A 15,977-nucleotide genomic window follows, 5' to 3' on the forward strand; every position below is an offset into this window, starting at 1 on the left:
TCGCACTCAGGTACGGTGCCCTGCAAGAGCTGGGCGACAAGCGCAAGGACATGCTGGAGAAGAGCTGCAAGAAGTTCATGCTGTTCCGCGAGGCCAACGAGCTGCAGCAGTGGATCAACGAGAAGGAGGGCGCGCTGACCAACGAGGAGGTGGGCTCCGACCTGGAGCAGGTGGAGGTCCTGCAGAAGAAGTTCGACGACTTCCAGAAGGTAGGAGACCCGCCTCGGTCTGTAGCGTTCGGCCAAAGTTGCGGCTTTCTCACATAACCCGTAAGGTTCTCCACCAGTCGCTTCGCATGCGGTTGGGTCTGGTCTGCACGGCGACGGGCAGTCAGGGCCTCGTGTGTTTGCTCTCCCCAGGATCTGAAGGCCAACGAGTCGCGGCTCAGGGACATCAACAACGTGGCCGCCGAGCTGGAGTCCGAGGGGCTGATGGCCGAGGAGGCCCCCATGATGCAGGCTCAGGTGAGGAGGCGGGGCTACAGCGCCGATGAGTAACGACAGGGAGGAGCCAAGGTCAGAAATCAGGTGTTCAATCCACTCGGGAAAGCAAAGCTTTTGTGTGTATGTGGGTGCTAATTTATTGTAGTGTTAGGTGTTTGAAAATTGAGTTGGTAAAATCTTTACTGCCATTTAGTAGAGCTCATTCAGAGTCCGCTAATATTCCTTAGTGTGCAGTCTAGTCTTGAGCAGATAAAATGGATTAGGTGCTTATTTTTTTTCTCTTCCTCCTCAGCAACAAGAATTATTGGGTTCTGCACCAGGAAAGGTAAGACTCTTCATTTGGATGCTATTATTCAAATAATGAAGGAATGCATGCTATATTGCCGGGCAAAGACAATGCTCATCATTCATGGTAAACAGTTCAAACTTTTACTGCCTGACTGATACTGTTTTGTTTTGTGTGTGTGTGCAGGATGAAGCAGATTCCAAAAATGTTTCACCATGGAAGGTAAAAATATTTGTGCTTGTACTTGTATCGCACCCATCCCAAGCATGAATCTGTTTTTTCTTTTTTTTCTTTTTTTAAGATAAGAAACCCTCATCTTTGGTATTTTTTCACTTAAATGTAAAGTCCTTGTGTACTTCTTTTGATACTGTGACATATGCTGCTATTTGGAGCAGGTCAATACAATTTGTATGCCACTTTTTTTTTTGTAAAAGCATAAATTACTTTGAGAAGGAATATTTCAAACTGAAAGCATGCAAGGACTTTCAGGATTTTACTGCATGGGGTTTTCATGGTGGAAGAGGATGATGCATTCTGTCCTGACTAGATGTAGAGGTTTGGGCCTGAGGAAATGTTAAACCTTGGCTAACATGGTGACTCTTTTGACTTGGTGCGGTGTTTTTGTTCCCCTCGTCTTCTGCTCTTATTTTATTTCAATCTAGACTGTACGTTTGACTGTACAAACGGTGGCTAACTTTAATACTATCAAGGTAAGATTCTTGGTCTCCTTCCCTGTCATCTGTCTTTGTCCCTCCTCCTCCTGAATCATGTCCTCCATGTGCAGGACGCTAGTCCCGCCCACAGGGTTTGCCACATGTCAATCATCCACCCTGTCTTCGTGCATGTGGAGTTCGTCCATTGTGTTCCCAGTCCAAGCCTCCTGTTTCCACATCCCTAATGGGCCTCATCAGTTCATTTAATTTTGTTCTGTAACCTTTGTTTAATTTTTCCCCTCAAAGCTTAGCTAGGACAAAAATAATCTACAAAATAAAACCCTAACCCTCAACGGCTGTCTGATTGGAAGTTAATGATGTCAAAAGACTGTGTCTGTGTCTGTTCCATCCCCTGCACTGTGTCGTTCCCCTCCCCTCCCTTCTCATTGTCTCCTTGTCTGGTCTGGCTTGGGTAATGATGTGTCATTCATTACTGGGGATGTGCTTGAGGATGCATGCACAATGTCAGTTACCTCTGCTCCTTCCATACAGTGACTTTGAAATGGGAACTTTTGTTGTTATAGTGTACAGCAGCCCCACCTTTTGGCCTTTCTCTGCCCAATTAACAGCTGTGATTCATGCAAATTGCGGTTGAGAGTGAGAGCGTGGGGGAGGGGGTGGGGGCGTAGGGGGGTGGGTCTGGGCTATTTCTGGGTGAATCCTGCTACATGTGAGTAAGCCACCGAACCGCCTTCTTTTTACGGTGATGGTCTATGATGCCCTCTCACCTGATCTGTAAATAAGCAATGGATAGCAGTGAGCCACATGCCACGTTTGCCATAATTAAAAAAACTGGCCTATCTAGATCTTAACAACAAACAAACTATAAAATACTATTGCTACGACTAACTGCTTGGAAACTATGAAATACCAAATACAGAGCTAATGAATGAAATGGAAATAGAACAGGCAGTACATGGCTTTAAAAAAATTCACAAAATGCAGTGGAAGGTCTTAATTAGTTTTTTGTGATTTATCAAATGGAAACAGGATTAAACTAAATTTAATTTGTGTTTATTACTCCTTTGAAGCACAGTAATTTAAGTGTGTAGATCCCATCATTAACTCAAATTAAATTCCTGCCAAAATTGCACAGCAGGCCTAAATTTCTACCCAGGATCTATTATGAGCTTATTGCCTGAGAAGTCTTAAGTGGCACTGTGATTGGCTTTCAGCATGGGAAAGAGAAGCCTCTGATTGGTGATAACCTTGCACTGCTGTGTTTCTGCCAGGACCTGAACCAGCAGTGGAGGTCCCTGCAGCAGCTGGCAGAGGAGAGGAGCAACCTGCTGGGGAGTGCCCATGAAGTGCAGAGATTCCACAGGTGGGTCCACCTTAATGCACGCACACACACGCACGCACGCACACACACACGCGCACGCAGGTGCACATAGACACACACAACACGCGTGCACACACACACACACACGCGCATATGCGTGTATGTATGTACGTATATACACATGCTCTCAGCTAACGGACCAGTGTTTTTGTGTTTGTGTGCGATTCACCCATGTAGAGATGCTGATGAGACCAAAGAGTGGGTGGAGGAGAAGAACCAGGCCCTGAACACCGACAACTACGGCCACGACCTGGCCAGCGTCCAGGCGCTGCAGCGCAAACATGAAGGCTTCGAGAGGGACCTGGCCGCCCTGGGAGACAAGGCGAGCGCACGGCCCAGAATGCACCGGGAGGCTCCGTTACATCACCGCTCCCCGCCCGCGTCCTGATCCTCTGCCTTCCCCCGCGCAGGTGAACTCTCTGGGGGAGACTGCGGACCGCCTGATCCAGTCCCACCCGGAGGCGGCCGACGACATCAAGGAGAAGTGCAGCGAGCTGAACACGGCCTGGAGCAGCCTGGTGGGGCGCGCCGACCAGCGCAAGGACAAGCTGGGCAACTCCCACGACCTGCAGCGCTTCCTCAGCGACTTCAGGTGAGGGGCGGGGCCAACGCCATGGACGGTGCGCTACGCTAACGTTTTTCCAAGAAGCACGGTGGTCGCTGTGTGGGAAAATTTAACGAAACAGTGGACCCTCTCTCTCCCATTCTGTCACAACCCTCCTGCAGAGACCTGATGTCCTGGATCAATGGGATCAGGGGGCTGGTGTCGTCCGATGAGCTGGCCAAGGATGTGACGGGGGCTGAGGCTCTGCTGGAGAGACACCAGGTACTGACTCTATTACAGCTCTGCTTACAGTGAATGGAAGTCATAGGAGACACATTCTTTTGATTCCCCCTGGAAAATCTGTACAGTGAAGTGCTGTGTCTGTAAATGGCACTACATGAACAAGATCAGAGGCAGAAAATCCATCTTCAGAAAGTGAAAGTCCTCCCGATTATTTTGTTCCAGTCACCTGGATTTACTAATTACCACATTGAAATGAGCAAGGCTTTTACTTTCTGACCCCTGGACTTTCAGCTTCTGAAGAAGATGCATTGATTAATGGAGTGCTTGGCTCAGTAGTGCAGTAATGCAGTGACTGAATGACGGGACAGTCTTTATGGAAGGAAAAGCTCTCACCCCCTCCCTCACTCCGCCCGTCTCCTCCCCCCCGTGCCCTCTCCAGGAGCACCGCACCGAGATCGACGCCCGCGCCGGCACCTTCCAGGCCTTCGAGCAGTTTGGGCAGCAGCTGGTGGCGCGGGGCCACTACGCCAGCCCTGAGATCCAGGAGAAGCTGGAGACCCTGGACCGCGAGCGGGCCAACCTGGAGAAGGCCTGGGTGCAGCGCAGGATGATGCTGGACCAGTGTCTGGAGCTGCAGGTCTGACCCCGACCGGACGACCGTCTGTGACCGCGTGTGGAGTGACCGTCGCGCGTGTGACCGCGTGTGACCGCGTGTGACCGCGTGTGACCGCGTGTGACCGCGTGTGACCCTGTCTGTCTGCTCTCTTCCCTCCGCAGCTCTTCAACCGCGACTGCGAGCAGGCGGAGAACTGGATGGCGGCCCGCGAGGCCTTCCTGGCCAGCGACGATAAGGGCGACTCTCTGGACAGCGTGGAGGCGCTCATCAAGAAGCACGAGGACTTTGACAAGGCCATCAACGTGCAGGTCAGCGGTGTGCGGCCGTCCCTGTATAGGGCAGCATCTGTTTGCTGGAATTAATCAATATTTAGTTAAAAAAGCTTCCCCCTGTACTTCTATGCTTAAATGAAATTGGGCGTGTTTGACTCATCAATTGCCCTGCTGCGTCTGCAGGAGGACAAGATCGCCGCCCTGCAGTCCTTCGCGGAGCAGCTGATTGGAGCAGACCACTACGCCAAGCCTGAGATCTCCGCCCGCTGTAACGAGGTTCTGGACAGGTAAGCCCCCGCCCCCTGCCCCCCTCCCCCTCCCCAGCACCCCTTCACAGTGTGCCCCAGGTTTGGTCACTCCGGGCTGCTCTGTGCCCCGCAGGTGGAGGCGGCTGAAGGCCCAGATGATCGAGAAGCGCTCCAAGCTGGGCGAGTCGCAGACCCTGCAGCAGTTCAGCCGCGACGTGGACGAGATCGAGGCCTGGATCAGCGAGAAGCTGCAGACCGCCACTGACGAGTCCTACAAGGACCCCACCAACATCCAGGTGCGGTATCGCAGCCCCCGCGAAGTAACGCGCCGTTTGAGCTCTTTAGCGCTCTTATTTCATCGCATTTTTACCGCGTTTACCATCATTTTGATTGGACGAGGTGGTTTTCAGTCTCTTCCGAATAAGTGACTGCTGAATTGCTTCTTTAACAAATGTTTTTGTGTTGACTTATTACCCTTTAATCCTTTTTTCTGTTAAACAAACCCCCCTCCCCCATACCCATAAATCTCTATTACTACTGTTGTCCTGTTTATCCCTTGTTCATAATGACTGCCTTGTGACTTCCCCAGCCCTTTTGATGGCAATAAAATCTGAATCTGTCTTTGTTTTTATTGTCTGTTTTTAGCTGTCCAAACTGCTGGTAAGTTGAGTAGTGTGTCAGCGCACTAACATCTGTAGGGGTCTTTCACTTGTGTCCGTGTCTTTTTGCCATCTGTAGACACACAGTCCTTTTTAGCTGGATTTCCATCCATCTGTCTCGTGTTCACCTACATGAGTGCTTGCTTCTTTTTGATTTATGCCGTTTTTTAAATGTAAATGCACATTTTGCCTTGTTTGTAGATGTGTACTTGTGTCTCGTGCCCTTAAGTTATTTTAAGCTGCTGGGTGTGGCTTCCATATTTTTGTTCTTCGCCTTAACAAGTTGGGTTGTCTTTTAAACTCGTTCCACACATTGTGCGATGTTAATACAAAGTGTCAGTCGCTATGGTTACCTGCAAACCACAGTTATGTCTCTAGCACCATCTGATAGTGATCTTGATATAAATTATGTTGTGGTTTTTATATAAATACAGAGCTGCCATCCTTTGGTCAATACAACCAGCTTTAGATATCCAACATGTTTATTTTCTGAAAGTAAAACTGAAAGTAAAACCGAATTTGTGTTGAGGATATAGTGGCAAAAATATGTTTTTATTAGAGGTGAGGTTATCCAGTGAGTGAGGTAGAAATATGTAGCTAAGAAAGGTGCCGCTTTGCTTCAAGCTCTTAATAAAAAACACAGGTATGGTTTGCTTTCTGTGTTTCAAAAACCCCCAGTGCTTATTCTGCTGTACATTACATTTACTGATGCCTCCCATTTAATTAAAAAAAAGAATTTGAGAGGCCTTTGACTACGAGTGCAGGCTAAACGGGGGGCACAGTGTAGACATTTCTCCCTCACTCTCCGGTTGAAACGCAGGTGTGGAACGACATTTAAAAAAAGAGAAGCTTTTTAAGGTGCTCCAGAAACATTTGCTGTGTTCCGGAGGAAGTCTCCAGTTCATTTCATGTGTTTTTTTTTTTTTTTCCCCCACGTGTCTCTGTCAATCACTGGTGGTGTCTAGGAATCTGTCTTTTTTTTTTTATTTTGTTATTTTTTGGGGTGTCCTTTTAGTTCTGGCTTTTCATTTCACGTTTACCTCCTCCCAGTCATATTCCTGGGAGTCACTGACTGCCATACTGACAATTATGTATACTCATCAAAGTCAGACACTATAACTGTGGTATTTAAAAATTAAATAACTGGTAGTTGCTCAGTCCCTCAAGGAGTCGCAAAATATGAATAGTGAGCCACTCAGAATAAACCTACTTGGCTCAATTTACTATTACATACTACCATTGTACTGGCATTTATGATCAATTTGGTGCAGGTATTTAAGTGACTTAAATACAATAGACTACTAGTAAGTAACATAAGACTACTCAAATTGCCTTCAGACGCCTTAACTAGATGCATAATTCGCCGTCATATTTCAGGAAGTCTCATTATTGCACTAGTCATATTACTAAGTTTATTTTCAGAGGGAAATGCGGCCGTACACACACACATGCATACACACATCTGGCCTGTAACGGGGCTTGTGCTTCATCACCCCCCCCCGCCCCCACCCCTCCCAAAATCTGCTCGGACTCTAACTCTCTCCCCTCCTCACGCAGAGTAAGCACCAGAAGCACCAGGCCTTCGAGGCTGAGCTGCACGCCAACGCGGACCGCATCCGTGGCGTAATCGACACGGGCAACTCCCTCATCCAGAGGGGGGCCTGTGCTGGGAGCGAGGACGCGGTCAAGGTAATGGCCGCCTCCCACAATCTGCCCAGTGCTGAAGGCTACAGGCTAACGCCTGGCTACAGTTTCTCATAGCCGGTCATAGTTTCTCTTATTCATACCAGTGTATAGCGCCCTAATTACTACAGTTCATCAATCTGCACAATTTGGTGTAACGTTATGAACAATGTATTATTATTGTAGCTCTCCAGTTAAAAAACATTTAGCAATAACTGCATTTAATTTACATTTTTTGGCCGTATTGCAAATACGTAATGCAAGCACCACCTCGCATCCTTCTGAACAATACTTCAGAGCTGAAACAAAGGACTTTCTGAGAGGGGATGCAGGGCATGTTGAAATGGTTGAGCTCTTATTGTGGGTGCTGTTTCTCTCCCCAGTCACGCCTGAATGCCCTGGATGACCAGTGGCAGTTCCTGGTGAACAAGTCTGCAGAGAAGAGCCAGAAGCTGAAGGAGGCCAACAAGCAGCAGAATTTCAACACTGGCATCAAAGACTTCGATTTCTGGCTTTCAGAGGTAAAAATCTTCAAAAATCTGTAAATTAACTTTTCAAATATGCTTGCTTTGTTGATGCGTAGTTTGGCAGTGAATTCAGTTCCTTGCATTGATTTTGCCGTAAAATGTAGGTTAGACCAAAATGAATTTTTTCACAAAAATGAAAAAGATTTTCCCTGCTCTATAATGACATTTGTTGTTTGAGCTTACTGTACATAATACAGATGATGAAATTACACTTAAAATGCCACAAAATAACAGTGAATATGTAGGAGGAATCACATGAATATGCAGGAGGAATTCCATGATTGACAGCTTTGTTTTTTCCCCACTCCAGGTCGAGGCTTTGCTTGCCTCTGAGGATTATGGGAAGGATTTGGCCTCCGTGAACAATCTGCTGAAGAAGCACCAGCTTCTGGAGGCTGACATCTCTGCTCATGAGGTAGTTTACTCCACCTTCCTGTGCAGTATTGCAGCTATTCTGAATTTCAGCCATTACAGTTAGACTGCCATGGGGTAACTGCTATTGTTGGAAAAACCATGATAAATTGATATTTATAATGTACTTGCTTTTACGGGTAAATGGTATAGAAGATTGTGTTTTTGTTTCAAGTACTTTCTTTAGATCAGTTGTAACAATGGAAAAACTACGTGGGCATTTTTATAGTGTAGAAACATTGTTAGCGCTTTATTGGTGACTACAGTAGGAGAGTAGAAAGGTCTCCACTTCATGCACTGTGACTGTGCACTTCCTCCGAGCCTGACTGTGCACGCCCCCCCCCCCTCCCGCCCTGCAGGACCGTCTGAAGGACCTGAACGGCCAGGCGGACAGCCTCATGGCCAGCAACGCCGTCGACACCTCGCAAGTGAAGGACAAGCGAGACGCCGTCAACGGCCGCTTCACCAAGATCAAGAGCATGGCCGCCGGCCGCCGCGCCAAGCTCAACGAGTCGCACCGCCTGCACCAGTTCTTCAGGGACCTGGACGATGAGGAGTCTTGGATCAAGTGAGTCTTTGAGGAGAAAGTACAGCATGTGGTTTTACCTCTGACGTGTGTAAGCTGCGTGATTGGTCAGACACAAACAATCCTAGTTCAGAGTTTGTGAGCTGAAGTGTTCGTGGCAAAGCAATCTGCTGATGTGCTGTCGGACTGGCGAGAACTGTCTCCGCTAATGTTCCATCCCCCTGCAGAGAGAAGAAATTGCTAGTGAGCTCGGAGGATTATGGACGTGACTTGACAGGAGTACAGAATCTGAGAAAGAAGCACAAGAGACTGGAGGCTGAGCTGGCTGCCCATGACCCAGCCATACAGGTACAGGGTCCCAGCTATCTCCTGTTAGGCCTCACACAGGTACAGGGTGCCAGGTACCTCCTGTTAGGCCTCACACAGGTACAGGGTGCCAGGTACCTCCTGTTAGGCCACTCACACAGGTACAGGGTGCCAGGTACCTCCTGTTAGGCCTCACACAGGTACAGGGTGCCAGGTACCTCCTGTTAGGCCTCACACAGGTACAGGGTGCGGGTTACCACCTGTTAGGCCACTCACACATGTACAGGGTCCCAGTTATCTCCTTTTTGACCACACACAGGTACAGGGCCCTAATTATATCCTGTTAGGCCACTTGCATAGATACAGTATAGAACGTTCCTCCCCTGAGGAACTGGTCATGAAGTTTCTTCTCAGTTTTGTGTTCTTATTTGCCTTTTCCCTCCTTCCTTGCTCTAGTCTGTTCTGGACACGGGGAAGAAGCTGTCTGATGACAACACCATCGGACAGGAGGAGATCCAGCAGAGACTGGCCCAGTTTGTGGATCACTGGAAGGAGCTGAAGGACCTTGCTGCCGCACGGTAAGTGCCACATTTCTGTTCCTGGGTCACAATTTACTGGCGACTAGCGTGGCTCATTTCAGTGAGCTTAAGTCGGAGAAATAGCTATTTTTGGGTCACAGTGTTGTGTCTTGGTTAAAGAACGGGGCTTGAAGTTGTATGTTAAAATGTCAGTGCACACCCTTGAGCAACGTACAGTACTTAACCTGAATTGTGACAGAAAAATAATCGGCTGTCTAAATGGAAAAGGTGTTCTGTTTTTTGCTCTGGATAAGGCAGTCTGCTAACTGAATAATAATTTGTTCTTGTGTTGGTGCATGTGTGTAGAGGGCAGAGGCTGGAGGAGTCTTTGGAGTATCAGCAGTTTGTGGCGAATGTGGAAGAAGAGGAGGCGTGGATCAACGAGAAGCTGAACCTGGTTGGAAGCGAGGACTATGGGGACACGCTGGCAGCAGTGCAGGTGAGGACACACGGAGGACCCCATGCGTCTGCATGGGCGCACGGATAATTGGAACGTAATTAAGACTGAGTACATCAGGCAGCAGTCTTTCTGGAACTTAAACGTGAAGCCCTTGGGTGCTAATTACAGTTACTCTCCTGTTGTGCAGGGCTTGCTGAAGAAGCACGAGGCCTTTGAGACCGACTTCACGGTACACAGGGACAGGGTGAACGATGTGTGCGCAAACGGAGACGAGCTCATCAGCAAGGTACGGCTGAGGAAGTGACAACGCGCAGTCCACGTGCCCATACACACACAAACACACACACACACGGATACAGACACCAACACACACACACACACACACACACACACACGGACACAGACACCAACACACACAGGCACACACATGCGTGCGTGCACACACACACACACACACATCCACACACAGGGGCCAGCAAAGTTTTTGACGTGAGTGAACGTGCTGCTCTGTGCTGCAGAATAACCACCACGTGGACAACATCAGCGCCAAAATAAAGGCCCTGAAGGAGAAGGTGTCGGAGCTGGAGAGGGCGGCTGCGCAGAGGAAGGCCAAGCTGGACGAGAACTCGGCCTTCCTGCAGTTCAACTGGAAGGCCGACGTGGTGGAGTCCTGGATCGGTACGTTTGTGCCAGCCGAGGGCTTGGACAGGGCTCAGCATATTTGTGTCTATCCTGTTTAACAGAGATGGCACTCTCTTTAGGGTGTTTGGGTGGTGTATCCAGCTAAAGCAGTGGTCTGGAGGGTTTGAATACTGACTGTACCAGTTGCGATTGGCTGGGAGTCACACAGGGTGGGAGGGTTTAAGCCAGCCCGCTATACCCTGACTCATTATGCAGGTCGCTTGAGCCATGGCCACTGTGCTGGAGGACTATGAGAGGGAAGAGGGTAACCTGTTCATGTTATGGAAGACCAGTCTCCACCCTCCAAAATTAAGAGGCTGTTACTGGTTTGGGACAGGCTTGCAGACATGACTGGCCATTTGTAATTCGAGGGCTGAACTTGTTTTTTTCAGGTGAGAAAGAGAACAGTCTAAAGACGGATGACTACGGAAGGGACTTGTCCTCAGTGCAGACTCTCCTCACTAAGCAGGTATGATTCATCTGCGATGCGTGGTTATACTTCGGGGAGGGCGAAGGGGTGCGCTTGGTCCCGTTTCCTCACACCCTGTCCCCGTCTCGCCCCGTCGAGCAGGAGACGTTCGACGCAGGGCTCCAGGCCTTCCAGCAGGAGGGCATCACCAACATCACGGCCCTGAAGGACCAGCTGCTGGCGGCCAAGCACGTGCAGTCCCGCGCCATCGAGGCCCGCCACGCCGCCCTCATCAAGCGCTGGAACCAGCTCCTGTCCAACTCCACCGCCCGCAAGAAGAAGCTTCTGGAAGCCCAGGAGCACTTCAGGAAGGTGGGTGTGTGAGGGGCATGTCTGCCGACTGGATTGGTCTGGAATTTATGAAGACAAATTTACTGGACTGAGCGCCGGTTTTTGTTGAGGATCCTAGAAATATTTGCTGTGTTGAACTATGCTTTACAAGCATAATTTTTCTGTCAAAACCTGGTTGTGCCAGTGCTGATTTTGGCCAGGCGTCCCAGGTGCTGACTCATGATTGGCTGTGCGGTCGTCCAGGGATGGAGGTTCTCAGTCGGTGGTCCCTCACACTGTCAATCTCTGGCTGCAGGTGGAGGACCTCTTCCTGACCTTCGCCAAGAAGGCGTCGGCTTTCAACAGCTGGTTCGAGAACGCGGAGGAGGACCTGACGGACCCGGTGCGCTGCAACTCTCTGGAGGAGATCCGCGCCCTGCGCGACGCCCACGAGGCCTTCCGCTCCTCGCTCAGCTCCGCCCAGGCCGACTTCAACCAGCTGGCCGAGCTGGACCGCCAGATCAAGAGCTACCACGTGGTGTCCAACCCCTACACCTGGTTCACCATGGAAGCTCTGGAGGAGACCTGGAGGAACCTGCAGAAAATTATCAAGGTTATTAAGAGAGGGTGCAATATAACTTCTGTGAACAGCCAACGTTTTTATACATTCTGAGTTTATGGTAGAATGTCCAAGGTACGAACACATTGGGAATGAAGGTCAGTCAAAACTTGGAAGTCAGAACTTTAATTTTATTTCCCCATCCTCTTGATATTAAAATGTTGACTACATTGGATTGTCCAACAGTAGTGCCAAGTTAGGTCAGATTTTCTAAATTTTATATTTTGAGTTTTTATCAGTTGGAAGTATGACTAATTTTCATTCAGTACTCACATTTTTATTCAGAGAAGGAGATTGGTAAGGCGTAATTGCCTATACTATTTGTACCCTGTTCACTTGACTGGTAAATTCACAACTGAGCTTATAAGGTTATTTGTATAAATGTGTGTGTATAATAATAAAATAATGGTGTAGTTCAGCAGTATTTTTTCTGTGTCGTCAGGAGCGAGAATTGGAGCTCCAGAAAGAGCAGAGGCGCCAGGAGGAGAACGACAAGCTGCGGCAGGAGTTTGCGCAGCACGCCAACGCCTTCCACCAGTGGCTGCAGGAGACCAGGTGGGGGCGCTGGAGAGAGCAGTGGAAAACGAGAGATGGGCTCTGCCTGGATAAACTCCAGATAGCTTACAGAAACTTTAATCAAGTGTTGTAACTGAATAATAAGTCCCTTTTTGATCGCCCTTTTCTTGTGCTTATAATGCTTAAAACGGTGGTAGTACATTGCGTGTTAGTCTCTACACTGTTCAACAGCTTTCTTTTGTGGTTGGTCGTTTGATTAATTGTAATTTAGCAAAGGCTCTCGTTCATTAAGTTTTTACCTCCTGCTTTAGATATTTCTTGCCTCACTCTTGGCACCCTCTTCCTCTGTAGAAAACCGATCACTGTAAAGTACGCTTCACTGTGGGGGATGTTGTAGCCATACGTAACTACAATGGTCCATTTTCTGAAAAAGGGCTACCAGTGTTGGGCATTGGTATCGATAGAGCCGTGTCATGTGACTGCTCTCAAGTTGACATTACATGAGCAGTGCTGATGCTCCTGTATGATTTAACAATTTGTTCTCTTTTTTTGTCATCCCTTCTTCCCCTCCCCCTCTCTGCTCCGCCCTCCTGCCTCTTTCTTGCTACACGATGCTCGGATCACTTCACTCATCAGGACATATCTTCTGGATGGGTTAATATCACATTTTTTCTCTCTTTCTCTTGTTGTTCTATGTACATGTTCGTCTTCAAAAATTAGAGGGGAAAAACTATTTGGCTTACTTCACTGGCTGCTAAATTCTCTGGGGGCTCTGTAGCAACCCAGTGGTGAGTAAATTGGGAAAATGGCAACGCTTGGCAATAAGTGTCCATTCAAGATGTGTTCATGGAAAAAATGTAAAGTCAGGCTTGTGGACTTAAGAATTCATTAGGAACAAAGTTTATTTAAAGCAGTATTAAATAATGTTCAGACACGTTTCTGGTGTTGCCATGAAAACCGATGGACTAACTGGATTTGCAGACAATCCAGCCTGTGTAATAACTGAGTTGTAATGGACCCAAATTGATGTGTAATCATGAACCCCCTCTTGAGTGTCTCTCCTTTTTGGTCTTTGATTTTTCCTTTTCGTTTTTGCACTGAAACATAACGGCTTCTGGGTTTTTGATATCATTTTCCCTTCCTGTTTGTGTGTCTTTAAATTGTTTTGTCTCTTTCTATTGGTATTCACACTATTTCCCCCCTGACCCCCTCCTCCCCCTTTTCTAAATAGCATAGCCTATCGCCGGGTTATCCGTGTCTATCAGTATGAAGTCGGTGATGATCTTTCTGGAAGGTTTTCCCCTTTTTTTCCTGGTTTACTTTGGCCTCTCCCAGCCCCCCTCCCTCCACTCCTCCTACCTCTCCTGCCTCCTCCCACTCCCCACGTTTTTTTGGGTTGTTGCTCCTCACGCATTTGAGTCTCAAACCCTCGTTGTGGGCTCTATGTGTTCCGTTTCCTCCGGACTAACTCTCACCGGCACTGTGGCTTTTCTAAAAATGGGATTTCACCTCCTTTTTCTGCTGCTTATTCCTCCAAGGCTGGCTGTGTATAGCACCCTTCCAAAGGGTCTATGGATTTAATTTGGGGGATATATACATTTGTAGCACTTGTATATATTTTTCTTTGTTTTATGCACCCAAAGAAGGGGTTGAAACTGCGATCATTTGGTTTAGGTTTTAATTTAGCTTCTCTCAGCTTAATTCTTGACATTCACAGTAAATAATGATAGTAGAATAAAAACTGTACCTAGAGGATTTCTCAGTTGCATTTGCTTAGAAAAACGGCCAGCAGTTTCCACCCCTGTGCACAGAGGTTCTAACCATGCATGGTATGGGTACCATGGCTTGAGTTAGCTTCTTTGGCATGCACAGTGTGGCACTGAAAAAATTGTGGGGCCAAGTGCATTCTGGGAACTCTTGGTGTTATCAAATAGCACAGCCTGTAGGTTGCATCTTGCAGGTAAGTCTTGAGGCAAGTCTTGTTTATTTGGGGGAATTACTTTGAAAAGCTTTTGCAGTTTTATTGGAGTACATCCTGGGATCATGTTCAGGGGATTTTCTTTTCCATTTAAAACTGAAAACAAATCACTGATTAGTTTGTAAATTACGCATTGAGAAATAAGTTGTTTAGTGATAGTATTTGTAACTTAGATGTGGTTATTACACTCACAGCAGCAGATGTAGGTATAGTTCTAACTAACTGGTGTCTGGTGAAAGAGGTCTATTTATTGCACTTGGCTTCCAAAATTTCAAAGATCTGATTTGTTGGATTTATTTAGTGTTTTTTCTGATTTGTGAACTTGGGACTTTTTTTGACCCTTGTGACAGTTGGGCCACACTGATCACTCTTTTACATCACCACGCCACCAAGATCCTGATCCTCATGTTGCCACGTGTTCTCCAAGTGTTTCCATGTCTTGGAAAATCTAATAACTATAACTATAATAACTAATCCATGGATTAAGTCAGATATTATACAGCTGTGCATCATTATACCACACAATTTGTAATTATGCATTCAAATTTACAGAAATGTGTTGTGTTTAAGTATTTCCCTGCAGAAGTTGTGTTGAATTACTTTCACTAAGAAAATCAACAAAATATACCCTTTGACCAGGGGTGCCTAAACTTTTGCATACCACTGTATGCCATAAAAATTCATTACACTCTAGAGTTTTTCTCTTTTTTTATGAAAAACGTTCATACTGTGTTCTTTATCCAGATCAGTGGAAAAACACTAACTTTGATTAAATTAGCAGTTAGCTGGTGAGGTGTAGTGGCATGGTGATTGTGGTCATTTGGGTGGTGTAGTTCAGGGGTGGACTCTGTAGGCCCCGCCTGCTGCATCATCTCACTGCTCTCTGTGTGTGTAGGTCTTGTATGGTGGAAGAATCTGGAACACTGGAATCCCAGCTTGAGGCAACTAAGGTGAGAGAGGGGAAATAAATCATTTTATTCTCAAAGGGCTTTTTAACTGGATGCATTGTTATGTGTTGGTAAACCTGTGTTGAAATTACTGTAAGTGCACAGGTGGCCAGGTGCAACAGAGGAGTCCTTGTGCTTCAGCTGCTTTGATCCTTGCCAGGTGGCACAATTTCTGGTGTCACACTGGGAAGGAAGGAAAAAAGAGAGGATTGTAAAAATGTGTAAAAAAATTAATTAGTATTAATATTAATTCAGGCTTTTGCAGTTGTTGAGGAAATTAGGAAAGATCTGCTATTTGATGTAAAGTTGATGTCACTGATGACATATGTAAATGAAGATATGAAGAACTCAGTTAGTGTGCTGCAGTGGGTTTGGTCTGGTTTGTCATGGGTTTTGGTTCCGGGTGGCCTGCTCCCCATCCTGACCCTTGCGTGTTTCCCGCACGCCCGTAGCGCAAGCACCAGGAGATCCGTGCCATGCGCAGCCAGCTGAAGAAGATCGAAGACCTGGGCGCAGCCATGGAGGAGGCCCTGATCCTGGATAATAAGTACACAGAGCACAGCACGGTGGGGCTGGCGCAGCAGTGGGACCAGCTTGACCAGCTGGGCATGAGAATGCAGCACAACCTGGAGCAGCAGATCCAGGCCAGGTCAGAGGGAGAACGTGCATGCCGTACAGATGCTGGCCAGGGACCATACAT

The 15,977-nt window shown here is 47.5% G+C and overlaps 1 protein-coding gene across 9 annotated transcripts in view; it reads left to right on the forward strand.

Moving 5' to 3' along the window:
* LOC135265049 (spectrin alpha chain, non-erythrocytic 1) overlaps nucleotides 1-15,977 on the forward strand; it is a 36,885-nt gene that overhangs the window by 19,414 nt on the left and 1,494 nt on the right. For 3 of the 9 annotated variants that reach the window (XM_064354254.1, XM_064354252.1, XM_064354256.1), the window contains 31 exons: nucleotides 11-209; nucleotides 360-464; nucleotides 736-768; nucleotides 916-951; nucleotides 1,392-1,439; nucleotides 2,675-2,766; nucleotides 2,962-3,106; nucleotides 3,195-3,376; nucleotides 3,511-3,610; nucleotides 4,011-4,208; nucleotides 4,349-4,495; nucleotides 4,643-4,746; nucleotides 4,841-5,003; nucleotides 5,353-5,367; nucleotides 6,924-7,055; nucleotides 7,433-7,570; nucleotides 7,887-7,991; nucleotides 8,347-8,555; nucleotides 8,741-8,861; nucleotides 9,276-9,397; nucleotides 9,704-9,836; nucleotides 9,985-10,083; nucleotides 10,316-10,475; nucleotides 10,871-10,947; nucleotides 11,050-11,259; nucleotides 11,534-11,830; nucleotides 12,279-12,391; nucleotides 12,989-13,006; nucleotides 13,584-13,646; nucleotides 15,226-15,280; nucleotides 15,730-15,926. In XM_064354254.1, the coding sequence (XP_064210324.1) occupies nucleotides 11-209; nucleotides 360-464; nucleotides 736-768; nucleotides 916-951; nucleotides 1,392-1,439; nucleotides 2,675-2,766; nucleotides 2,962-3,106; nucleotides 3,195-3,376; nucleotides 3,511-3,610; nucleotides 4,011-4,208; nucleotides 4,349-4,495; nucleotides 4,643-4,746; nucleotides 4,841-5,003; nucleotides 5,353-5,367; nucleotides 6,924-7,055; nucleotides 7,433-7,570; nucleotides 7,887-7,991; nucleotides 8,347-8,555; nucleotides 8,741-8,861; nucleotides 9,276-9,397; nucleotides 9,704-9,836; nucleotides 9,985-10,083; nucleotides 10,316-10,475; nucleotides 10,871-10,947; nucleotides 11,050-11,259; nucleotides 11,534-11,830; nucleotides 12,279-12,391; nucleotides 12,989-13,006; nucleotides 13,584-13,646; nucleotides 15,226-15,280; nucleotides 15,730-15,926 (3,816 nt within the window). The remainder of the gene's footprint in view (nucleotides 1-10; nucleotides 210-359; nucleotides 465-735; nucleotides 769-915; nucleotides 952-1,391; nucleotides 1,440-2,674; nucleotides 2,767-2,961; nucleotides 3,107-3,194; nucleotides 3,377-3,510; nucleotides 3,611-4,010; nucleotides 4,209-4,348; nucleotides 4,496-4,642; nucleotides 4,747-4,840; nucleotides 5,004-5,352; nucleotides 5,368-6,923; nucleotides 7,056-7,432; nucleotides 7,571-7,886; nucleotides 7,992-8,346; nucleotides 8,556-8,740; nucleotides 8,862-9,275; nucleotides 9,398-9,703; nucleotides 9,837-9,984; nucleotides 10,084-10,315; nucleotides 10,476-10,870; nucleotides 10,948-11,049; nucleotides 11,260-11,533; nucleotides 11,831-12,278; nucleotides 12,392-12,988; nucleotides 13,007-13,583; nucleotides 13,647-15,225; nucleotides 15,281-15,729; nucleotides 15,927-15,977) is intronic. The other 6 variants (XM_064354257.1, XM_064354259.1, XM_064354258.1 and 3 more) reach the window with 4 other exon arrangements.

The sequence above is a fragment of the Anguilla rostrata genome, chromosome 10 (assembly GCF_018555375.3).
Source record: "Anguilla rostrata isolate EN2019 chromosome 10, ASM1855537v3, whole genome shotgun sequence".
Taxonomy (NCBI): domain Eukaryota; kingdom Metazoa; phylum Chordata; class Actinopteri; order Anguilliformes; family Anguillidae; genus Anguilla; species Anguilla rostrata.